The following is a 21,829-nucleotide window of genomic DNA, read 5'->3' on the forward strand; positions in this document are numbered from 1 at the left end:
AAATGAAACACATCTATGCTTATTCTTTAACAGGACTGAGCGACATGAAGGAACTGAAATTAAAAATGCAACTACCTACACCAGAACAACAAAACTAAGGTAGATGTTTGTAAAACATCCACTTCTACATCTAAAGCAACACAAGAATTAGGTATAGGCTATGGAGATATTTATGAATTACTTCTATTATAAAGAACAAATGAAGAAGTATTGTAAATTTTATAACCTCTTCAGCAGCCAACACACAGCTCCAACAAAAGTTTAGGATTTTCATAAACATTACAAATACAAAAGGTTTATTAATAATTTTCTGATAAGAGAGCAAACAATCAACTACATAAATTTTTCTAAAAACTAGTAATACATTACCTTGTCTACATGTTCAATAAGAATGTGTAAAAGTTAAATTTTCTATCTTGAGTTTATTAATGTGTATAAAAATTATTAAGTATTACAGTTCCACAAAAAACAAAAATTGAAATCGATATCCTACAAGTGTGTTTAATGTATGTATATATATATATATATATATATATATATATACCAAAAAATAACAACTTAACACACAGTAACAGAAAAAACTGATACCAAAAGTCAACTTTGACGGGATCCTGCATCATCAATTAGTACACAATTCTATAATTACATCAGACAAATAGTGAAAAGTAAATAAATAATAAAAACTTAAAAATTCATAAAACATAAGCTCACTAACAACAACAAAATTTGTATTTGTATTATGACAAATTTTGTGGTTAGTGTGCTTGTTTTCTAAATTTTTTATTTTTTCATTTATCTGATGTAATTATAGAATAGTGTATTGACTGACTGATGTGGGATTCTGCAGAAGTCTACTATTGGTATCAGTTTTTTTTGATTTTCTGTTACTATGTTTTGATGGTCAAGTTGTTATTTATTGAATTTAATTAGCACAAAGGTATTGATGAATTATTTGAACTTTCAAACAATTACATATACATATATCACTTGAGTATTTTTATTTAATTTATTCGGTGAATTATTAATTTTATTATAAAGTATTAGAATTACGTAAGAACTATGAATATATACATTTTTGGTTACGTATTTTATCATTACTTATGATGGCAGGTTTTGTATATACAATCTAGTGCAGTATAGCTACATATACATTTTTTTTGTAATTTTGTAGATATGATTTAAAAACAAAAGTGATGAAGCAAAATTAAACAAAGTATCGCCTTTAGTTATTGTTAACATAAAGGCAGGTCACATTCTGATCACGGTAAACAGCAGCTTACATATTCATCAGAATGGTATGTGTAAATATAATTTATTGTTTTTATAATTAGACCTGTAATTAATGATTGTTATATGAAAAACCAGACATAATAACTTAAAAAACTCAACAGGACAATCCTGAACTTAAGATAAGTAAAAAAATAATCATAATTTTGAAGAAGCTAAATAAATACTAGCCATAATATTACAAAAGAAAAAGTATGCATAGTAAATATATTTCTATATAATTTATAGGCTAAGAAGTAGCAGCATAGATGATAACTCAATATGGATTAATAGAATTTGAAGAAAGAATTAAACCAAAATGGATATATAATCAATCGCCCTGAAAATTGAACTACTTACAAATACCCCAAAAATATAAAATTAAGAAAAAAAACTCCTCAAATAAATAAATATATATGTAATAAAATTTATAAAAAAATTATATAATAACAAATGACATCAACCCAGCCAACATAAATTTTACTTTTTGATAGTTTTTAAAATCATTGGCATTAATAGTAATTATTCTCCACTGGATAATAACATTCTCAATGTATATTTTTATTATAATTATTATTATTAACAGTACATAGTATTAAATTAAAAGCACATTACTTATTTGTCAAATATTAATAAGTTATTTATTTCTCCTACAACTTTGAGCCTTAGTTTGCAATATTTTGTTTCAATGTTAGACATATATCCAATTAAACAATTATTTTTGTCAAAAACTAACTGCACAGTTATATATTATAGCTGTTAGTTAAGGTTTAGGGTTCTGAGAACAATTTTATTCCAAAATAACTTTGCTCTTAAAAGAATAGTTAATGCTAAACTAACTTAACAGATCTAAATCAAATAAGCAATGATAAAAATAAATTTAAATTTGTTGACTGAAAAAAAAGAAAAAATTGCCATGAGGTTAAATGACATGAAGTTCAAGGGATTTATGCTGTTGAAGTGAGCAAATGGCAAACACAAATCATTTTTGGAAGTATTTATTTAATTTCTGATCAATATTATGCCCTCAGCAAATATTTTTACATTTCTATGGTCAAATAATTGCACTGTATAAAGACTGACACGCTATTTTGAATTTTTCCAAGAACACATTTTAGAGTAGTGTCTAAATAAAAATCTTTTAAATCCATAGACATTTGTACATCTCTAATTAACAACGAGCATAGTTTCCATTAAAAACATTTCACTCACTTTTTGTGTTTCAAATATATGATTAGATTCTTTATTTAAAAAAATAAAAAAAGCGAATTTATGATAAACTTTTTTCACTCCCTACCTTATTTAACTCTTCAATTCTCCTTATCTGATATGGTGACGTTGAAGATGTTTCAAAGTACACATAATCTGCAAAAAAAAATGAAAAAGCAGTAAATAAAATATCAGCATCAGCAAAAGAATCTAATAACAACACACACACCAAACTGAAAAAAAGGATGTGCCAATAAAAAAAAATCACAAACATAAAACTTAGCTATCTTGTGTTGATAGAGAAACCAACCATCCAACCCAAAGGGTTACGGTTCAATTCCCATCTCAGGCTTAGTATTTTATTTATTTAATATCAATTCATAATCGGTAAACAATTCATCACCCTCCCCAGGTTTTGGTTTCATTTCATACAAGAAACAGTCTCCAGATATGCCCGTACATATAACTACTGCATGTAACCATACGTACATCAAAAATTTAGAACCCTAGACAAATCCCCAAACTCTAACCATGGGTGTCTACTTAACATCTACTAAACAGTACTTGAAGGAAGAGATCAATGATAAGGTAAATGCATGAACAGTGACAAAGGGACAATCAACCAATAGAGAGAATGTGAAACAAACATTATCTATTTCAGGAGGTATGGAGTATCTATATCTAAGCAATGTGAAAATATTCAGGTGAACTACCCTGCTCAGCCAGACTCGCTTTCATTCAAATGAAATATTATATTATCATGTTGAGCACAATTTAAGAAAAACTATCTTTTTTTACAAATGTATAGTTCATTGGAGAATAAGTAAAAAATATATGGTTAGTCCGATACATAACCATAAAAATACTAAATAAATTAATAATAAGACATATATTTAATGACTTAATTTAAAACATTGGTTTTTTTAAATATTTAAAACTGAATTTAAAAATAACAGCTGAAACTATTAATTAGCTACCTTTAGATGGGTTTTGATTCTTTTAATCACATATTGGATAGATTTTATAATACAGCTCCTGAAATTTTTCTATTTCATTTTTTACACTGGGCTTCAGTTCAACAAAATGGGGATTATATTATTACACACAGTAATCTTGAAACAATCCATAGGGAAAAACAATTTGGTAATCTGAGATTGAGAGACCTGGACGACCATAATCCTTTTGAAATCAAAGCAAATAGTTTTAATTATGGCATTAGGTATATGATGTAAGACTGTTCATACAGTTTAAAAAAGGAGATCATGTTTGAAAACGCATGAATACAGAGTTGCCAGCTCACTCATACTAAAAGCACAAAAGGGATTAAAAGAAAGGACATGAAAGAGGGAATGAGTTGAAGAAACCACTGATCTGTCTTTTATTTTGATGTATACATTTTTATACTGCCATAGATAGATGTATAATTCACAGACAATGAAAGAGTTCTCTGTTTATGCATTCTCACACAGTTCAGTGGAATTCTTTCCACTGAACCTTGTACCATCACTGACGAGAAGACAAGTACCTATCAATATCAACACTACCAATCTCTCTTCACTAAGTTCTATTACGAATGTCAATAATTTTTTGGGATAAAAGTCTAATTGTAGATAACAAAACATATCAATGGGCCCTAGTATTAAAATTCTTTAGGCTCCTTTCTTCAGATTCTATCATTATAAATAATAAATCTGTTTTTAGGTTCTAAAAGGGTCTGAAGATAATATAAGAGAGCAATGTTTTGGTGAACATGTATACTTTCAGTAAAATAAAATTTAGTTTAATAAATTTTTCTCCAAAATGGAACTCTAAAATTCAATTAATTTTGCATAAAGGTGATGCTACATGCAAATATAGATCGGGTGCTTGAATAATAGTATTTATCACTGTTCTTGAACAAAATTTTGGAGGGTCTTAACAGTGTTATACATAACACCAGAAAAGTCAGCTTACATTATGATTTTCTATTAGATAGAAGTTTTCTTTTTCTGTTTAACCTCTGGAACCACCATAACTTCAGAGGATGATATGTATGAATGTCTTGTATAGTCTCAAGTTGACCATTCCTGATATTTGTGGTTAATTGACCTCAGAACTCTTGACTTCAAAATCAGCAGATTTGCAATGATGAGTTCTGCAATGGCAGAAATGCTCCTGGAATAGACGGAATACCTGTTGAATTACTGCGCAGTGCAGGTGAGGAAGCGATTGATAGATTATACAAACTGGTGTGTAATATTTATGAAAAAGGGGAATTTCCGTCAGACTTCAAAAAAAGTGTTATAGTCATGATACCAAAGAAAGCAGGGGCAGATAAATGTGAAGAATACAGAACAATTAGTTTAACTAGTCATGCATCAAAAATCTTAACTAGAATTCTATACAGAAGAATTGAGAGGAGAGTGGAAGAAGTGTTAGGAGAAGACCAATTTGGTTTCAGGAAAAGTATAGGGACAAGGGAAGCAATTTTAGGCCTCGGATTAATAGTAGAAGGAAGATTAAAGAAAAACAAACCAACATGCTTGGCATTTATAGACCTAGAAAAGGCATTCAATAACGTAGACTGGAATAAAATGTTCAGCATTTAAAAAAAATTAGGGTTCAAATACAGAGATAGAAGAACAATTGCTAACATGTACAGGAACCAAACAGCAACAGTAATAATTGAAGAACATAAGAAAGAAGCCGTAATAAGGAAGGGAGTCCGACACGGATGTTCCCTATCTCCGTTACTTTTTAATCTTTACATGGAACTAGCAGTTAATGATGTTAAAGAACAATTTAGATTCGGAGTAACAGTACAAGGTGAAAAGATAAAGATGCTACGATTTGCTGATGATATAGTAATTCTAGCCGAGAGTAGAAAGGATTTAGAAGAAACAATGAACGGCATAGATGAAGTCCTACGCAAGAACTATCGCATGAAAATAAACAAAACAAAAGTAATGAAATGTAGTAGAAATAACAAAGATGGACCACTGAATGTGAAAATAGGAGGAGAAAAGATTATGGAGGTAGAAGAATTTTGTTATTTGGGAAGTAGAATTACTAAAGATGGACGAAGCAGGAGCGACATAAAATGCCAAATAGCACAAGCGAAACGAGCCTTCAGTAAGAAATATAATTTGTTTATATCAAAAATTAATTTAAATGTCAGGAAAAGATTTTTGAAAGTGTATGTTTGGAGTGTCGCTTTATATGGAAGTGAAACTTGGACAATCGGAGTATCTGAGAAGAAAAGATTAGAAGCTTTTGAAATGTGGTGCTATAGGAGAATGTTAAAAATCAGATGGGTGGTTAAAGTGACAAATGAAGAGGTATTGCGGCAAATAGATGAAGAAAGAAGCATTTGGAAAAATATAGTTAAAAGAAGAAACAGACTTATAGGCCACATACTAAGGCATCCTGGAATAGTCGCTTTAATATTGGAAGGACAGGTGAAGGAAAAAATTGTGTAGGCAGGCCACGTTTGGAATATGTAAAACAAATTGTTAGGGATGTAGGATGTAGAGGGTATACTGAAATGAAACGACTAGCACTAGATAGGGAATCTTGGAGAGCTGCATCAAACCAGTCAAATGACTGAAGACAAAATAAAAAAGAGTTCACCAATAGACCAAACTAATGGGTTTATTAGGTAGAAGCAGTTTATTTTAAATGTCTACACTTTAACCATTTCAGTCAAGAATTACCAGAGTCTGCATTATCCTCCTCCATTCCTGATATTTGTGGTTAATTGACCTCAGAACTCTTGACTTCAAAATCAGCAGATATGCAACGATGAGTTCACAAATAGACCAAACCAATGGGTTTATTAGGTAGAAGCAGTTTATTTTAAATCTCTACACTTAAAACCATTTCATTCAAGAATGACCAGAGTCTGCATTATCCTCCTCTATCCCACCATTTTATGAAAGCAATTGAACAAAAATTCAACACTTGATTTAGCATATAAATGTCAGTAAAAACATTTAAAAATATTTCAGAATTCTAAAAACATTTTTACATTGGCAAGTAAGATTCATTTTCAGATTACTGTTCTAAAACAAAAACTTATTCTACCAAATCTCATTTTAGACCTTTAAACAACAAACACTTCACTAAACAGAATAATTTGGATGGTTTATCGAAAGAAAACAATGTGTAATCAACGACATAACAATGTCATACTTTTTGTTACAAGAGGCACAATTAAAATTGTGGGTTGCATAACTTGGATAACAATTGACATTCAAAAGAACAAACATAATTTTAAGTAGTACTTGCCTAGCTCATACCAACAAATTCATTGGGTTATATTCAACACTTGTATCTTAACTTGTAAAAAACACTTGTAAAAAAACAGATTCAATTTTAATATCAAACAAACATATTTAATATAAATTACAAATTTTGGAAATGTTTGTTATCCTCAGTCACAAATAGTTCTAGATACAAATGACTCACCTTTATGTAACTATGAAAAAAAAACACCTTTGTCACTATTTCCATTTCAAGAACTGCAATAAGTGCATTAAACCAGAAAAAAGAGATTTTAAAAATGTAGAACTTGTAGGAAAACAGCCACACAAAGCAAGTCAATCACTCGAAATTTTAAGAGAAACTTCTGTATTTGGGAAGGCTCCTTTTTATACATCAATCACAAGATGAAATATTTATTTTTGCAGGTTTTCATTTTTGTACATTAATAAACTTCAGCTTTTTATGATACAAGTGCAAAAGGAACACAATATTAAAAAATATGTCAAAATTACTCAAGTAAAAAGTAACTATCTTCAAAGATAAGCAAAACAAAAAAAAGAAAGTAAAGTATTAAAACATTTTTTTTAAACAATCATATATTTTCTGTTTAACTCTCTCATAAATAAATAGAACCTTATTTTTATAAATTGAAATTTATATATTAAGAGCATATCTTTATAAACAAACATTAAAATATATTGATAATTGGATAAAGATAGACTTTGCTGATAACAAATGAGACTGAATTGACAAATTATTCTTTGTCAATAACCAGTTGAAAATTATTTTGTAGATAAATTCTTATCTTCATACAAAAAAATGTATAATTAATACACTAATTAAACAATTACATTACTGCAAATAGTAAACACATTCTGTTAACACAGAATAAATTTTTGTTTCTCATACATATTTCTTATTCATAAATGCATACAAAATACACAAAGTAAATTTTATTAAAAAAAATTAAAGTTTCACAGAAGTTTAATAAATAACTTCCTGGTCTCTTTTCTTCATCTCAAATTTTGTCATTTTACCTGTCTCTTAATATATTAATGTTTGTTTAATCCCATTAATTGTACTAATAACAATTAATTATATTTATAATAATAAAACTAAAATTTAAAGTTAAATCTTCATTTGGAGATAATATCCCATTTGAAATTTTTTTTAATAGACAATTAACAATTTAATTTTTCATTAAATGTTTTAAAAAACATATTATTGTAATTTGAAACAGAAAATTTGAATATTTATATTAAAATTTCTCAACTAATAAGAAAATCATTCACACAGACATGTAGAAAAGAAAACTACACAATTTAAAAAAAGGAAGTTAAATGAAAGATACCAAACACACTTTAACAAAACATTACCATGTTAAAATCTTTTCACTTACACACACAAAAATATTTGTACTTTGTGTGTGTCACCAGAGACACACAATAAATGATTCTGGATAATAACATTATTGACAATATAATTATTAAAGAGAACTGTGAACATTTCCATAATAATCAGTGTCTAACAAAGATGTTTCAAATAAAATATGGATGAAATATAACAAAATATATTTCACCAAAAATGAAAAATAAAACTGGATAAGAGTGTAGCCTGCATCCTGTATAACAACTTGATTAATGAAATGAAACATCTCAGTGAGCAGCATCTTGAAAATGGAAGGACAAGAAATAGTAATAAAGTGACAACAGTAACAACCCAATTTTACAGCATAGTAATTGCTAAATAAAAATTGATCCATAATAAACTTTTATTGTAAAACTACATATTTTTTTATTAATGACCTTTATTTAGTTGTCAATGAATTAAATGTAAGGTAACATTAAGTACATAATACTTCAATACAGTAAGTTTTATTTTCAACATTCTAACCCTACTGTCACTCAAAAGAGAGTGAATGCTTTATAAATCAGTTTCCACAAAACTTAAAATTTAAGAGAGAGTAAGGTTGTTTCTTTATTTACTTATTTAAATAACTACAGATATTTTAATTATAATTACCATTGTTAATGGGAGATTTAAATTCAAAGCATGTAAAAAAGTGAAAAGCCTAAATAGAATACAAGATTAAGATATAGCCTTCCATTCCAGATGAAAAGGGCAGACACTATCACCACACTAAGGAAGTGCCAACTTATTCTTGGGTAGTTCTTTTAATTTTAAAGGAAAGTAATTTTTGTCAGCACAAACTGTTTAAATCAACCCAAAATAATTAGCAGTATTTACTGATTGTAAGCAAATAATAAAAACCCTTATCTACAGAGAGATAATGTCAGTGGGTCTGCGTTGAACTAACCTTTGGGTGGGGTGATTGATCTCTGGCTAAAGTTCCTACACAGATAGATCATTATCTTATACCCTTTTTTAATCCTCAATCCCTTCTTTGACATTCAGGATTCTAATGAAGTTCAGACCCTGCTAGGTCTATGTTGAAAATACCAGAAAATATATATCCTTGTTATGATCTGGTGGGGCTCTGCGTTCTATTCAGTAATCATAGAACTATGAGTATATGCATAATGGCAGAATTGCCCATTGGATAAAGCTGAGCCTTCTAATTTCTCAATAACATAATTGCCTTCATGTTATCAGCTCAGTAAACTATTAAAAATTCAGTATGTAAAACTTCAATATAAATTAAACTTCCATATACTGCAGATCTCTGAGCTACACAAAAAAAGGCAAATTTTTCACAAGCTACAGGGTGGTTTTACATAATGTCATAATAAAAAAGAATTAATTTTAGGAATTGATGATTATGCAAATAATCAATAAATGTATACTTGCTTATATTTCCTTATCACTAAAATATATGTTACAAATACAATATAAACTTGAAATCACACCTACATATAAGCAAAATGTATTACAAATTTGAAAACAGGATTTCCCTCCAAAAACCACTTACAAAAACATTTACTTAAAATCTTTTTCTGGATGGCCATTTTGATTTTTAAACAATCATTATCAGCAGATACTGTGTTTTTTTAAATGTTAGGTACTTGAAGCAAAATAAAAACAAAAAATAATAACTGAAAAAAAATAATACTCACAAAACACTGTAAAATAAAAATTTTTGGCCAGGATTTAAGAAAACAAAGAATTAAACAAATATTGTCATTATCAGCAATCGCAACAGGAAGAGTACATTTTGTATAAAAATAATTAAACCATTTACAACACCTATTCAAACTACCCTGCATAACTTAATGCATACCTCTTTTATAGGTTGAATAGACAAAACCCTTGTTAAAAGAAAAGACAGACTTATAGGCCACATATTAAGGCATCCTGGAATAGTGGCTTTAATAGGAGGGGCAGGTAGTAGAAAAAAATTGTGCAGACAAGTAAGGTTTGGAGTATGTAAAACAAATTGTTAGGGATGTAGGATGTAGGGGGTAAATTGAAATGAATCGAATAGCACTAGCTAGGGAATTTTGGAGAGCTCCATCAAACCAGTCAAATGAATGAAGACAAAAAAAGATAAAACCCATTTCATCAATGATAAAAACTGCATGAATCAAAACAAATGGATATCTCAAGCATGAAAATTCTTTTTTTTAAGGTTGGTGTAATATTTTATTATTGAAACTATCATAACAGGATTTTTAACAAATTTAAACTTTAAATGGCAGTGATGCTGTTTATACTATATTCTAATCTTCAAAAACTTATCAATTTCCTCAATTTTCTGAACAGGATAAAATAATGATTGTGATGTTAGGCCAAATGCAAGCTCTCATCAAATTTGGACTTACAACAGTAGTAAGAATAAAGATTTATAAAATTGCCAAACACTACTAGGATTCTGCCACTAAATGAATTTTAATATATTTCACTAATTTGTACAAATATTAAAAAAAACCTACTCCACAAGCCAAGATTCTGATCAATCTTTATAACAGTATAAAACACTTAAAATTAACAAATGATAAGGAATCTCATTAACAAATATAAAAATTAATACAAAGTATCAAATAATTTTCAGCTATCAGAGAAAAAAATAACTTATTCCCATAGTATTATCAACATTTGTAACTGAATTATTATTATTATTATTATTATCATCTTTTATTATTAACCTTATTACTTTTTTTTGTACACAAGATTTGACCCTAACCTTGTTGTTGGAGTCTGGCAGAATGATTTATCATTAAGTATATTATTTCCAAACAAAATTCTAGGAATGAGAAAAGATTTTCCTTAACCTTAAGCCTAAACTTAAGTTAACCTAAAATGTAGTATTATAGGTACACAATGTTGAACAACACAGTTCCTAGGAAATTATTAAAAAGTTTATTTTTTAAATAAGGTACTGGAAATCAATTATACCTAGTATATTTAAAAAATATAGAGCGTGATATCAAACGTAATTCACCACAAGGTCAGCAAAATTCTTATAATGACAAATTTTAATCCTATAACCTACTTTTAATGAAGCCTTCCAAATTAAACACCACAAATAATTGCAATGGCACACAACTGCCAGCTCAGAGAAGTAAAGTTGTATATTTTTTAGTAGACACATTTATTTAAGAGATAACATCAACTACAATTTTTTTTTTATTATCAACTACTTAAAATATTTTCAATGGTGTAAGGGAATTATGGACTTTCAAAGAATAACTTAAAGCTATTTTTATGAATATTTATTTTGCTTATGCTATTTCTCAGTTTACATGCTTCATCAAACTAATGTCTCATCAGAACCTAGAACAATTCAAGGTTATATAAACACAAAAGTATCCATTAACTGATAATTATTTTAAAGTGGAAAATGATTATGAAATGATACCTAAATACAGAAGTACCAAATTAAAACAACTATTATTAAAAACCAATAAAACTACAAAGGGTATGCAATTCCAAATTGACAAGATAGCGCAATTATTAACTAGTATCGGCTATTAGCATGAAGAAGGAAAAAGAAGTAAATTTATAACCAATTGCTTTACATAGTAAGATGCTTGCATTCCAAAAATGAAACAACAAACTGAAACTCATGACCTCCTCGAAGATGCTGCAAAGTAGCCTAACTCTAATACTTGAAAGTAATTTTACCATGCAATCACAATAAAATAAAATAAGTTAACATTATTTAACATAGAAAATATCATAAGAATATTGATAGGTACTATCAGTAAAATATAAATTATAAATATGGTACCGTAATACAGTAAAAAAGTGATGTTTCAGTTGGCTTTTATTTTAAATAACAAATACAAAGATATATTTTCAATTACTTATTACTTATTAAATTATTGTTATTTTTAATTATTACCAGTTTAAAAAAAATAAAAGAGAAGCTAGTTATTTATTAAGTTGTTAACGTTTCAAAACTTCTTTCGGCAAGTCCCAACTTTTTATTAAAAGTATTTATTAAAATTATATTCTCAAAAAACCACATAAATAAAAGTACAACAAGCATACATAACTAAATTATTTTTTAATTACATAATAATATAATAAATTAAAATTTAAGAGGCTATTAAAATCAACGATTAGTAATTGCCGTAATTACAAAGAAAAGGGCAATAAAGGCAAACGATTTTTATTTCAGGGGCTAAACTTAAAATTCTAAGATTTTAGTATACCATTTTCTGGACGAACTGAAAATTACAGCGTGACATTTTAACGAAAATGTTCAGTTTGAATTTGAACGAATTCACAACATAACCTTACTTTTAACCTAATAGTAGAATGTAAACAAAACTTAAAACATAAACGAAAAGGCTATCCAAATGTACTATTTACATGAAAATGGAATCAATTTATTTAATGTTAATGACGTTGTATCTACGAATCAGTGATCATCACTATGTCCCCCTCAAACAACAAAATTGACCATGCTTTGGAGGCAACCTATATCTAAATGAGAAAATAGTTCCAATTAAAACAACTAAAAAAATTAAACTTATAAAAATGCTATTTTTTAACAACATGAATAATTTAAAACAAAAAAATTTCATAAATAAAAAATACTTTTTTTTCGGCAAAATAAAATTATAAAAACAAGGTGTTAATTATCAACACTTTTGTATCACTCCGCACTCATCAAGATTAGGCTTACGCTACAGCCGGCCCTGCTATTTAAAACTTTAGAACAGATAACAAATCTCTTTCTTACCTCCAACTCTATACATATTTGCTGTCATGGTGCTCCCTATGGTATCTTGGTGCACCAAACACAGTCACTACATTTAAAACTTAAAAACATTGAAGTCTTTGAGCACTAAAATCCGATCCGATCACAGAGCTTCACGACAGAAACAACTCGCCATTTTCTCCCTGCCTGTCTTCCCTTCCTGCTCAATCCGATGACGTCACGCACCACAGTCCTTCGACGACTGCGGGATATAAGCTGCTACAAAGCCAGCCGACATTAGCTTCATTACATATTGACCCTGTGATTATTGGGCAGTGACAGTAACGGAACCCTGTCTTCCATGGAGTCAAATAAAAGCCCATCAAAAATTACGATCAACTCGTAAAAAATTGGTTTTTAAAATTTTACCGCTTGTGAAAAGTAACTTTCAGTTATGATTATTATAAGTAACTTCAACCCTTTAAGCATTCATTGAAGGGTAGTCGTTAAAGAACAAGTATCCACCTGCAAAAACAATGATACTCGTTAGAATTTTTCTCTACTCCATATTTTAATTACAAAAAATTAAATAAAACTAAACAGGTACAGTAAATAATCAAAAGTTTACCTTTAGTTTACAATATCTCATGGGATAAGAAATGATGCATTCAAAAAAAAATTTTTTTTAATATTTCGTGGTACATAAATAAATAAAAAAACTCCGGATATTTAATGTTTATGTAGGTAATATTTGATATTAAAAAATACTATTAACATTTTCATACAACTAATATTAACCTTAAATGAGTAAATAAATAATATTTTAAGAATGCATAATTTAAAATTCTAGGAGGAAAATGTAATTGGAAATTTTTATGAAAGATAGTCTACAATTTAATTATTTTATTTCATTAAAATATTAATTTTACACAAAGTATTACTGAAAAATAAGGTTATTATTGTAATAACTTTGTAAAAAGGGGAAATTTCAACATTACTGTTGTTAAATTTTACTAATCACAATATCATGAAAGAAATTCTATTTAAATTATTTAATTTAAATGAAAAAAAAAATCCAAATTCATTTTCTCTTTTTACCGATGATTGACACAAGGGGTTAGTTAACTGACCTCTTTTATTCAAATGGTTCTATGTGCGATTCATAACAAGGATTCATTTTTTAATAATTTTGTTCTTATAATCTTCCAAGAAAACACCTTATCTTTTTATTTTAGTTACATAAATAAATGACAAAAATTTGCTACAATAATTAATATTTTATCAATGTAATTGATATTTAATTAAAGACATTTTTGTTGCATGTTTTTGTGAAACAAGCAAATACAGTGTATATATATACACATATGGGTTACACCCATTTTTATATAAGTAGTCCTGTCAATAATTAACTAAATTAAAAAACATTAATAATAATAAATGATACACATGCTAACTTACAACTTCATGTTTAGATTTTGAAAGCTTAAATAAAACCAGTTATAAGTTAACTAGTTAAATTTAAAGTATTAAGATATTTTAAAAAAATTCTTATTAATTACTTAAGCAGTCTACATCACTCTAGTAGATAATATGGATTGGTTAATTGCTTAATTATAAATTTCACTTGAAAACTTCACATTTTGAAAATTATAATCCTAATGTACATTTTATAGATACAAAAATCTTCAGATTAATAGGGCGTACTTTATAAATTAAACAATTTAGTTTTGGTTTAATAAATTATAACAATTTATATTGATTGGCAGATAATTCTTTGCTTCATTCGTAGTAGCATGTATAATTTCTTTTTTTTCTGAATGGGTAAGAATAAGGAAAGGTAACACTTAACTTATGCATGCATGCATACACATAATGTATAAATATACACAATTTTGCATAAATATGTATATGTAGAAAAAGGATTTTTTTTTTAGTTTGTTAGGGAGGGTTAAATTAGGTTTAAAAAATAAAAATTTACAATTAATTAATTCTGTAGTACAAAAATTACATCTATAAAGTACAATTTTTTAAATTTCAAATTCAGGTTGGTGAGCTTCTGTATGTCATTTAATATGCTGAAAGATACTGCTTAATACTTAATTCAAATAAAATAAACATTTAAATGATTATAAAATAATCTATGTCACTGTTAATAGAATTACTGGCCTTTGTAGTGTAAATTTTTCCTTCCATTAATATAATGAAAAAATCCTTGTACGCCTATTAAAATACATATACACTTCTTTTTTTTTAAATGAAAAGTACATGAAATTTTATTTTATTAATAACTTTTTTTTTTAAATATTATTTGTCGTAACAATTTTTTTTACAGAGGTTAATAATTAATTATTAATAAATCAATATATTAAAGAAAGAGTTAAAAAAAGGAAAATAGGTCTGATTTGAACCGATGTGCCTTCCCCTTGTAAGATCCAAATATTTCATTAATTTAAATTTTATTTCCTATAACTCCGGAACCGATGAAAATAACTACCAATTATGGTATATCGTTGAAAAGCTCTCAATGAGGCCTTATTACTGTAGTTAAGAAAAAGTCCAAAATTCAATTTTTTTTGGATTTTGGACACTTTTGTTTCAGTCAATTACAATAAAAAGGGGAAGTGCACAACTGGACGTTACAACGATCCAAAATTTCAACATCCTACGGCTAATCGTTTTTGAGTTATGCGAGATACGTACATACGTACGTACAGACGCCACGCTGAAACTAGACAAAATAGATTCAGGGATGGTCAAAATGGATATTTCCGCTAAAATCTGAAAACGGAGATTTTTCGCGTTTGTAATACTTCCTTTACTTCGTACATGAAAGTAAAAATCCACGTTATGCATACAACACCATCTATTGGATTCTATTCAAATTAAAGGATGTACAGTAGTCTGTAGTTTTTCCTGTAGATAGATGAAATAGAAAGCAAATTTCAAACGGGAATCTCCCAAGAGAAAAATATTTATACCAATGTATGCAAGCGATATTTTTCGTTAATAATTGTAATTAATCAATTTAAAAAAAAAATAGTTCATACTACTAATTATGTTATTAATTTATAATACTACATTAAATTTATATTTAGCTACTGTCTTTTTCTGCTAACACTTTAATGCTTACATTATTTAAAGAATCTTAAGTGAAACAAAACCCATTTTTTTTGTTAAGTTTTAGTCTTTATATTAGTTCTACAATTATTGGGCCATTTTTTTTTCAATTTTCCTGTAACAGGCTCTAGAAAAAATTTATAATCTGCTGAAAAATAAATAACTAAAGATTTTAAAAAAAAAGAGGGTAAAATTAGACAACTAATGATCAAATTTTTAGATGAGCAAAACTTAAATCTTCCTGAAGGTTATCCTTTCCAAAAAATTGTTAATAGAATAATCGTACATTTAAAACTCATAAAAAATATGGTTGACATGGCTTTAAAGTAACAGAATAATTTCAAGAAACCCTCATTTTGAGTCTGTTAAGGAAGTAAAGCATCAAAAGTACAGTTAAATTATATCCTCTATACAGAAGACCCTATAATGAAAATGTATGACTTATTTGCTTCAAATTGAAGTAAATAATGGTTGAAGTATCACTTTTTAAGTATTATTCATAGTAGTTCAGAACAAACTATATCTGTTTAATGATGTCACATGTACATCTCAATAGGCTACTAAATTTTAATTAAAAAAAAAAACAACTATTTAGAACAATGTTTCTACAAGATCTTTCTGAAGGTATTATGTTATTATATTCCCATTGCTACATGAGAAAATGGTTAGAGAAAAAAATTAATTTGAATATTGTTTTGTGCATGTTGAAAATTACAAAAAACAAAACAGAATAAAATAAAATAGATCCTTAGTGCTTAATGATTGTAGTAGCAAAAAAAATTTTTTACATTCAACTGCATACAGATTGCTATCAATAACCTATTTCTGTTGTAATATGAATCCAGCCAGGTAGTCACTGCTTTTTTTCATATATGAACTATGATAATAACTGTTATATCTGGGAACTATAATTGTCCATCAGCGTTACCGAGTATGACTGAATAAGTCAAATGGAAGTTGTAGCAGAAAACAGGGATTTTATACTACATTTCTTTGTTACCATGAAACCAGTATTCCTTTCATTTACTTTCTCACTGGTATGTTTCCGTGAATTTCATACGGTTTATTTATGTTGAATAACATGTAGTTTATTTTATATGTAATATATATATATATATTTTTTTGTCTTCAGTCATTTGACTGGTTTGATGCAGCTCTCCAAGATTCCCTATCTAGTGCTAGTCATTTCATTTCAGTATACCCTCTACATCCTACATCCCTAACAATTTGTTTTACATATTCCAAACGTGGCCTGCCTACACAATTTTTCCTTCTACCTGTCCTTCCAATATTAAAGCAACTATTCCAGGATGCCTTAGTATGTGGCCTATAAGTCTGTCTCTTCTTTTAACTATATTTTTCCAAATGCTTCTTTCTTCATCTATTTGCCGCAATACCTCTTCATTTGTCACTTTATCCACCCATCTGATTTTTAACATTCTCCTATAGCACCACATTTCAAAAGCTTCTAATCTTTTCTTCTCAGATACTCCGATCGTCCAAGTTTCACTTCCATATAAAGCAACACTCCAAACATATACTTTCAAAAATCTTTTCCTGACATTTAAATTAATTTTTGATGTAAACAAATTATATTTCTTACTGAAGGCTCGTTTCGCTTGTGCTATTCGGCATTTTATATCGCTCCTGCTTCGTCCATCTTTAGTAATTCTACTTCCCAAATAACAAAATTCTTCTACCTCCATAATCTTTTCTCCTCCTATTTTCACATTCAGTGGTCCATCTTTGTTATTTCTACTACATTTCATTACTTTTGTTTTGTTTATTTTCATGCGATAGTTCTTGCGTAGGACTTCATCTATGCCGTTCATTGTTTCTTCTAAATCCTTTCTACTCTCGGCTAGAATTACTATATCATCAGCAAATCGTAGCATCTTTATCTTTTCACCTTGTACTGTTACTCCGAATCTAAATTGTTCTTTAACATCATTAACTGCTAGTTCCATGTAAAGATTAAAAAGTAACGGAGATAGGGAACATCCGTGTCGGACTCCCTTCCTTATTACGGCTTCTTTCTTATGTTCTTCAATTATTACTGTTGCTGTTTGGTTCCTGTACATGTTAGCAATTGTTCTTCTATCTCTGTATTTGAATCCTAATTTTTTTAAAATGCTGAACATTTTATTCCAGTCTACGTTATTGAATGCCTTTTCTAGGTCTATAAACGCCAAGTATGTTGGTTTGTTTTTCTTTAATCTTCCTTCTACTATTAATCCGAGGCCTAAAATTGCTTCCCTTGTTCCTATACTTTTCCTGAAACCAAATTGGTCTTCTCCTAACACTTCTTCCACTCTCCTCTCAATTCTTCTGTATAGAATTCTAGTTAAGATTTTTGATGCACGACTAGTTAAACTAATTGTTCTGTATTCTTCACATTTATCTGCCCCTGCTTTCTTTGGTATCATAACTATAACACTTTTTTTGAAGTCTGACAGAAATTCACCTTTTTCATAAATATTACACACCAGCTTGTATAATCTATCAATCGCTTCCTCACCTGCACTGCGCAGTAATTCTACAGGTATTCCAGGAGCCTTTCTGCCATTTAAGTCTTTTAATGCTCTCTTAAATTCAGATCTCAGTATTGTTTCTCCCATTTCATCCTCCTCAAATTCCTCTACAACACCATTTTCTAATTCATTTCCTCCGTATAACTCTTCAATATATTCCACCCATCTATCGACTTTACCTTTCGTACTACATATTGGTGTACCATCTTTGTTTAACACATTATTACATTTTAATTTATGTACCCCAAAATTTTCCTTAACTTTCCTGTATGCTCCGTCTATTTTACCAATGTTCATTTCTCTTTCCACTTCTGAACACTTTTCTTTAATCCACTCTTGTTTCGCCAGTTTGCACTTCCTGTTTATAGCATTTCTTAATTTCCGATAGTTCCTTTTACTTTCTTCATCACTAGCATTCTTATATATTCTACGTTCATCCATCAGCTGCAATATATCGTCTGAAACCAAAGGTTTTCTACCAGTTCTCTTTATTCCGCCTAAGTTTGTTTCTGCAGGTTTAAGAATTTCCTTTTTAACATTCTCCTATTCTTCTTCTACATTTTCTACCTTATCTTTTTTACTCAGACCTCGTGCGATGTCCTCCTCAAAAATCTTCTTTACCTCCTCTTCCTCAAGCTTCTCTAAATTCCACCGATTCATCTGACACCTTTTCTTCAGGTTTTTAAACCCCAATCTACATTTCATTATCACCAAATTATGGTCGCTATCAATGTCTGCTCCAGGGTAAGTTTTGCAGTCAACGAGTTGATTTCTAAATCTTTGCTTAACCATGATATAATCTATCTGATACCTTGCAGTATCGCCTGGCTTTTTCCAAGTGTATATTCTTCTATTATGATTTTTAAATTGGGTGTTGGCAATTACTAAATTATACTTCGTGCAAAACTCTATAAGTCGGTCCCCTCTTTCATTCCTTTTGCCCAGCCCGTATTCACCCACTATATTTCCTTCCTTGCCTTTTCCAATCTCCAACTATTATTAAATTTTCATCTCCTTTTACATGTTTAATTGCTTCATCAATCTCTTCGTATACACACTCTACCTCATCATCATCATGGGCGCTTGTAGGCATATAGACGTTAACAATCGTTGTCGGTTTAGGTTTTGGTTTTATCCTTATTACAATGATTCTATCGCTATGCGTTTTGAAATACTCTTTTCCCTATCTTCTTGTTCATTATGAAACCTATATATAAATACTACTATAGTAATATATATAAATACAAAAAAAATTTGTTATTACATCTCTAAATACACAAAATTTAATATACACGCAGATTTTAAAATAAGACTGTCAGAAAACATCCTATATGGATAAACAAAAGTTAAATCTAATATTCTTATATACCATTTTCTAAATATGTTTTCCTTTATTGAAAAATAAACATCAATAATAACTTTAGTTGGTGATGAAGAATACAAAACATAGTCGAAAATGTTTTGACTAAATAACAAACACTTTTTATTTTAAATTTGATTTATCTCAGGAATATTATTCACAAAGTATAAATTTATTACAGTTTAAATTTCTTTTTAAACTATGTTTTAAAGGTTTCAAAAAAGAACTTCATTTATAATGCAGTAAATTAAAAACTTGAAGTGGTTATATTATTGCAAAAAAGTCTTTATTGGAGTTCCATCTATTTTCAGTATTCACATCTTTCTCTTATTTCATGAGTGCCTAATAACAATATTAAATTACATATCTTTCTTTCATTCAATAAAATATTGGATACTTAACTGTTTACCGACACTAATAACAACAGTCATATTAGTTAATGCATCCCCTATAATCTGATAGCCTTGCAAATTCACAAGCATTAATATTTTGAAAATTAATGTATATGAAATAAGGAAAAAATAACACAGTTGAAGCAATTCTTTAATATTCACAACCATCCAAGATAATGCTAAATGCAGCTTTCATTATTTTTGGGGGACAGAATATTATAAATTCATGTTTGGCTCATGAATTAAATCAAAAACAATAACAACCAAGATTAATTAAAATATATTTTTAGTGTAACTGAATAGCAAAGTGAAATTTTCTCTGTATATAAATGTATTTAATATATGTAGCCTATCTTTAAGAAATTATTACAAGTTTAGAATATTTTAATGTTAAATAGTTTAAAAACAATTAAATGTATAAAAAAAGGCCTTACCTGCAACTTTAAGGTATCATTATTTTGTAAGTAAAATAAAAGTTATTTACATTTAATTGTTGAAATTTTATTCATCTTGAACTTCAAAAGACAGATTACTATTATGGAAGTCATTAGTGACAGCCTACAACAGGTTTTTGGATTCAGTTTTCAGTAACTACTCCCATTTTTACAGACTTAAGAAAAATGTCTTATGTTTGATCATATGTAGCTCAAGAATTTCTAAACTAACAAAAATAAAAACTTACTGTGGTTTGAAGTTCTTTAGAAAAATTTTAATTACCAATAATATGTGAAATGTTAGGTTAGTTGTTTGGAATTTAAATAAAATAAAAATTAGACTGCATAAATAAATTAAGAAAATTCTATGGTTCCCATTACCTGCTGATCACTAAACATCTGCTTATTAGTTGCATAAGTATGAGGCTGGATCAATAAGTACCTGTGTTTGAAGACAGTTGTTGTTGCTGAGGAGAGTAGGCATTAACACAGTATACTACCATCTATCAAATGACGTCATACAAAATTTCAGACTGATTGATAGGTTAGTTTCTGAGAGCCAGTTATATTAAACGCATTTGGTGTTTTTTGATACAATGGAAAAAGAACAATATCAATCCGTAATTTGTTTTTTATTTTTGGAGGGAAAAACGTGCAAAGAAATAAAAGCGAAATTGGATTCTGTCAATCGGGACTCTTCACCATCAATGGCATTTTGGATTAAAGAATTTAAACATGGCCATAGCTGTACATCTGTTTTTGATGAGGAGTGGCCAGCAGATGTGGTTGCTGAGGAAATTGTTGAAAAGGTGCACGACATGATACTTGCTGATCGCTGAACAAAAGTGTGAAAAGTAGCAGAGTGTGTTGTATGGAGTGGCAATAAATATTTTACACGATAAGTTAAGAATGAGAAAGCTGTCGGCCTGATGGGTGCCATGATTGTTCACTTCAGACAAGCGGATATGGCTGTTAACTGTGAAACAATGATTGGATCTCTTCAAGTGAAATCTGCAGGAGTTTTTATGTCGTCATCACTGTTGATGAAACCTGGATCCATTACTATACGCCAGAGATCAAATGATAATCAAAATAATGGGTTTTTACAGGCAAATCTGCTTCAAAGAAGGCCAAGACGGTCCTATAGGCTGGAAAGGTCATGGCTATAATTT

At 28.7% G+C, this 21,829-nt stretch overlaps 1 protein-coding gene across 2 annotated transcripts in view; it reads right to left on the bottom strand.

Moving 5' to 3' along the window:
- Positions 1-13,035, bottom strand: part of MTA1-like (metastasis associated 1-like) — a 297,677-nt gene extending 284,642 nt beyond the window's left edge. For both annotated transcript variants that reach the window (XM_075366552.1, XM_075366551.1), the window contains exons 1-2: positions 12,866-13,035; positions 2,564-2,631 (exon numbers count right to left, since the gene is read on the bottom strand). In XM_075366552.1, the coding sequence (XP_075222667.1) occupies positions 2,564-2,631; positions 12,866-12,893 (96 nt within the window). In that variant the 5' untranslated portion in view covers positions 12,894-13,035. The remainder of the gene's footprint in view (positions 1-2,563; positions 2,632-12,865) is intronic.
- Positions 13,036-21,829: the final 8,794 nt, after the last annotated feature.

Source organism: Lycorma delicatula, chromosome 5 (assembly GCF_047948215.1).
Source record: "Lycorma delicatula isolate Av1 chromosome 5, ASM4794821v1, whole genome shotgun sequence".
NCBI classification, from domain to species: Eukaryota; Metazoa; Arthropoda; class Insecta; order Hemiptera; family Fulgoridae; genus Lycorma; species Lycorma delicatula.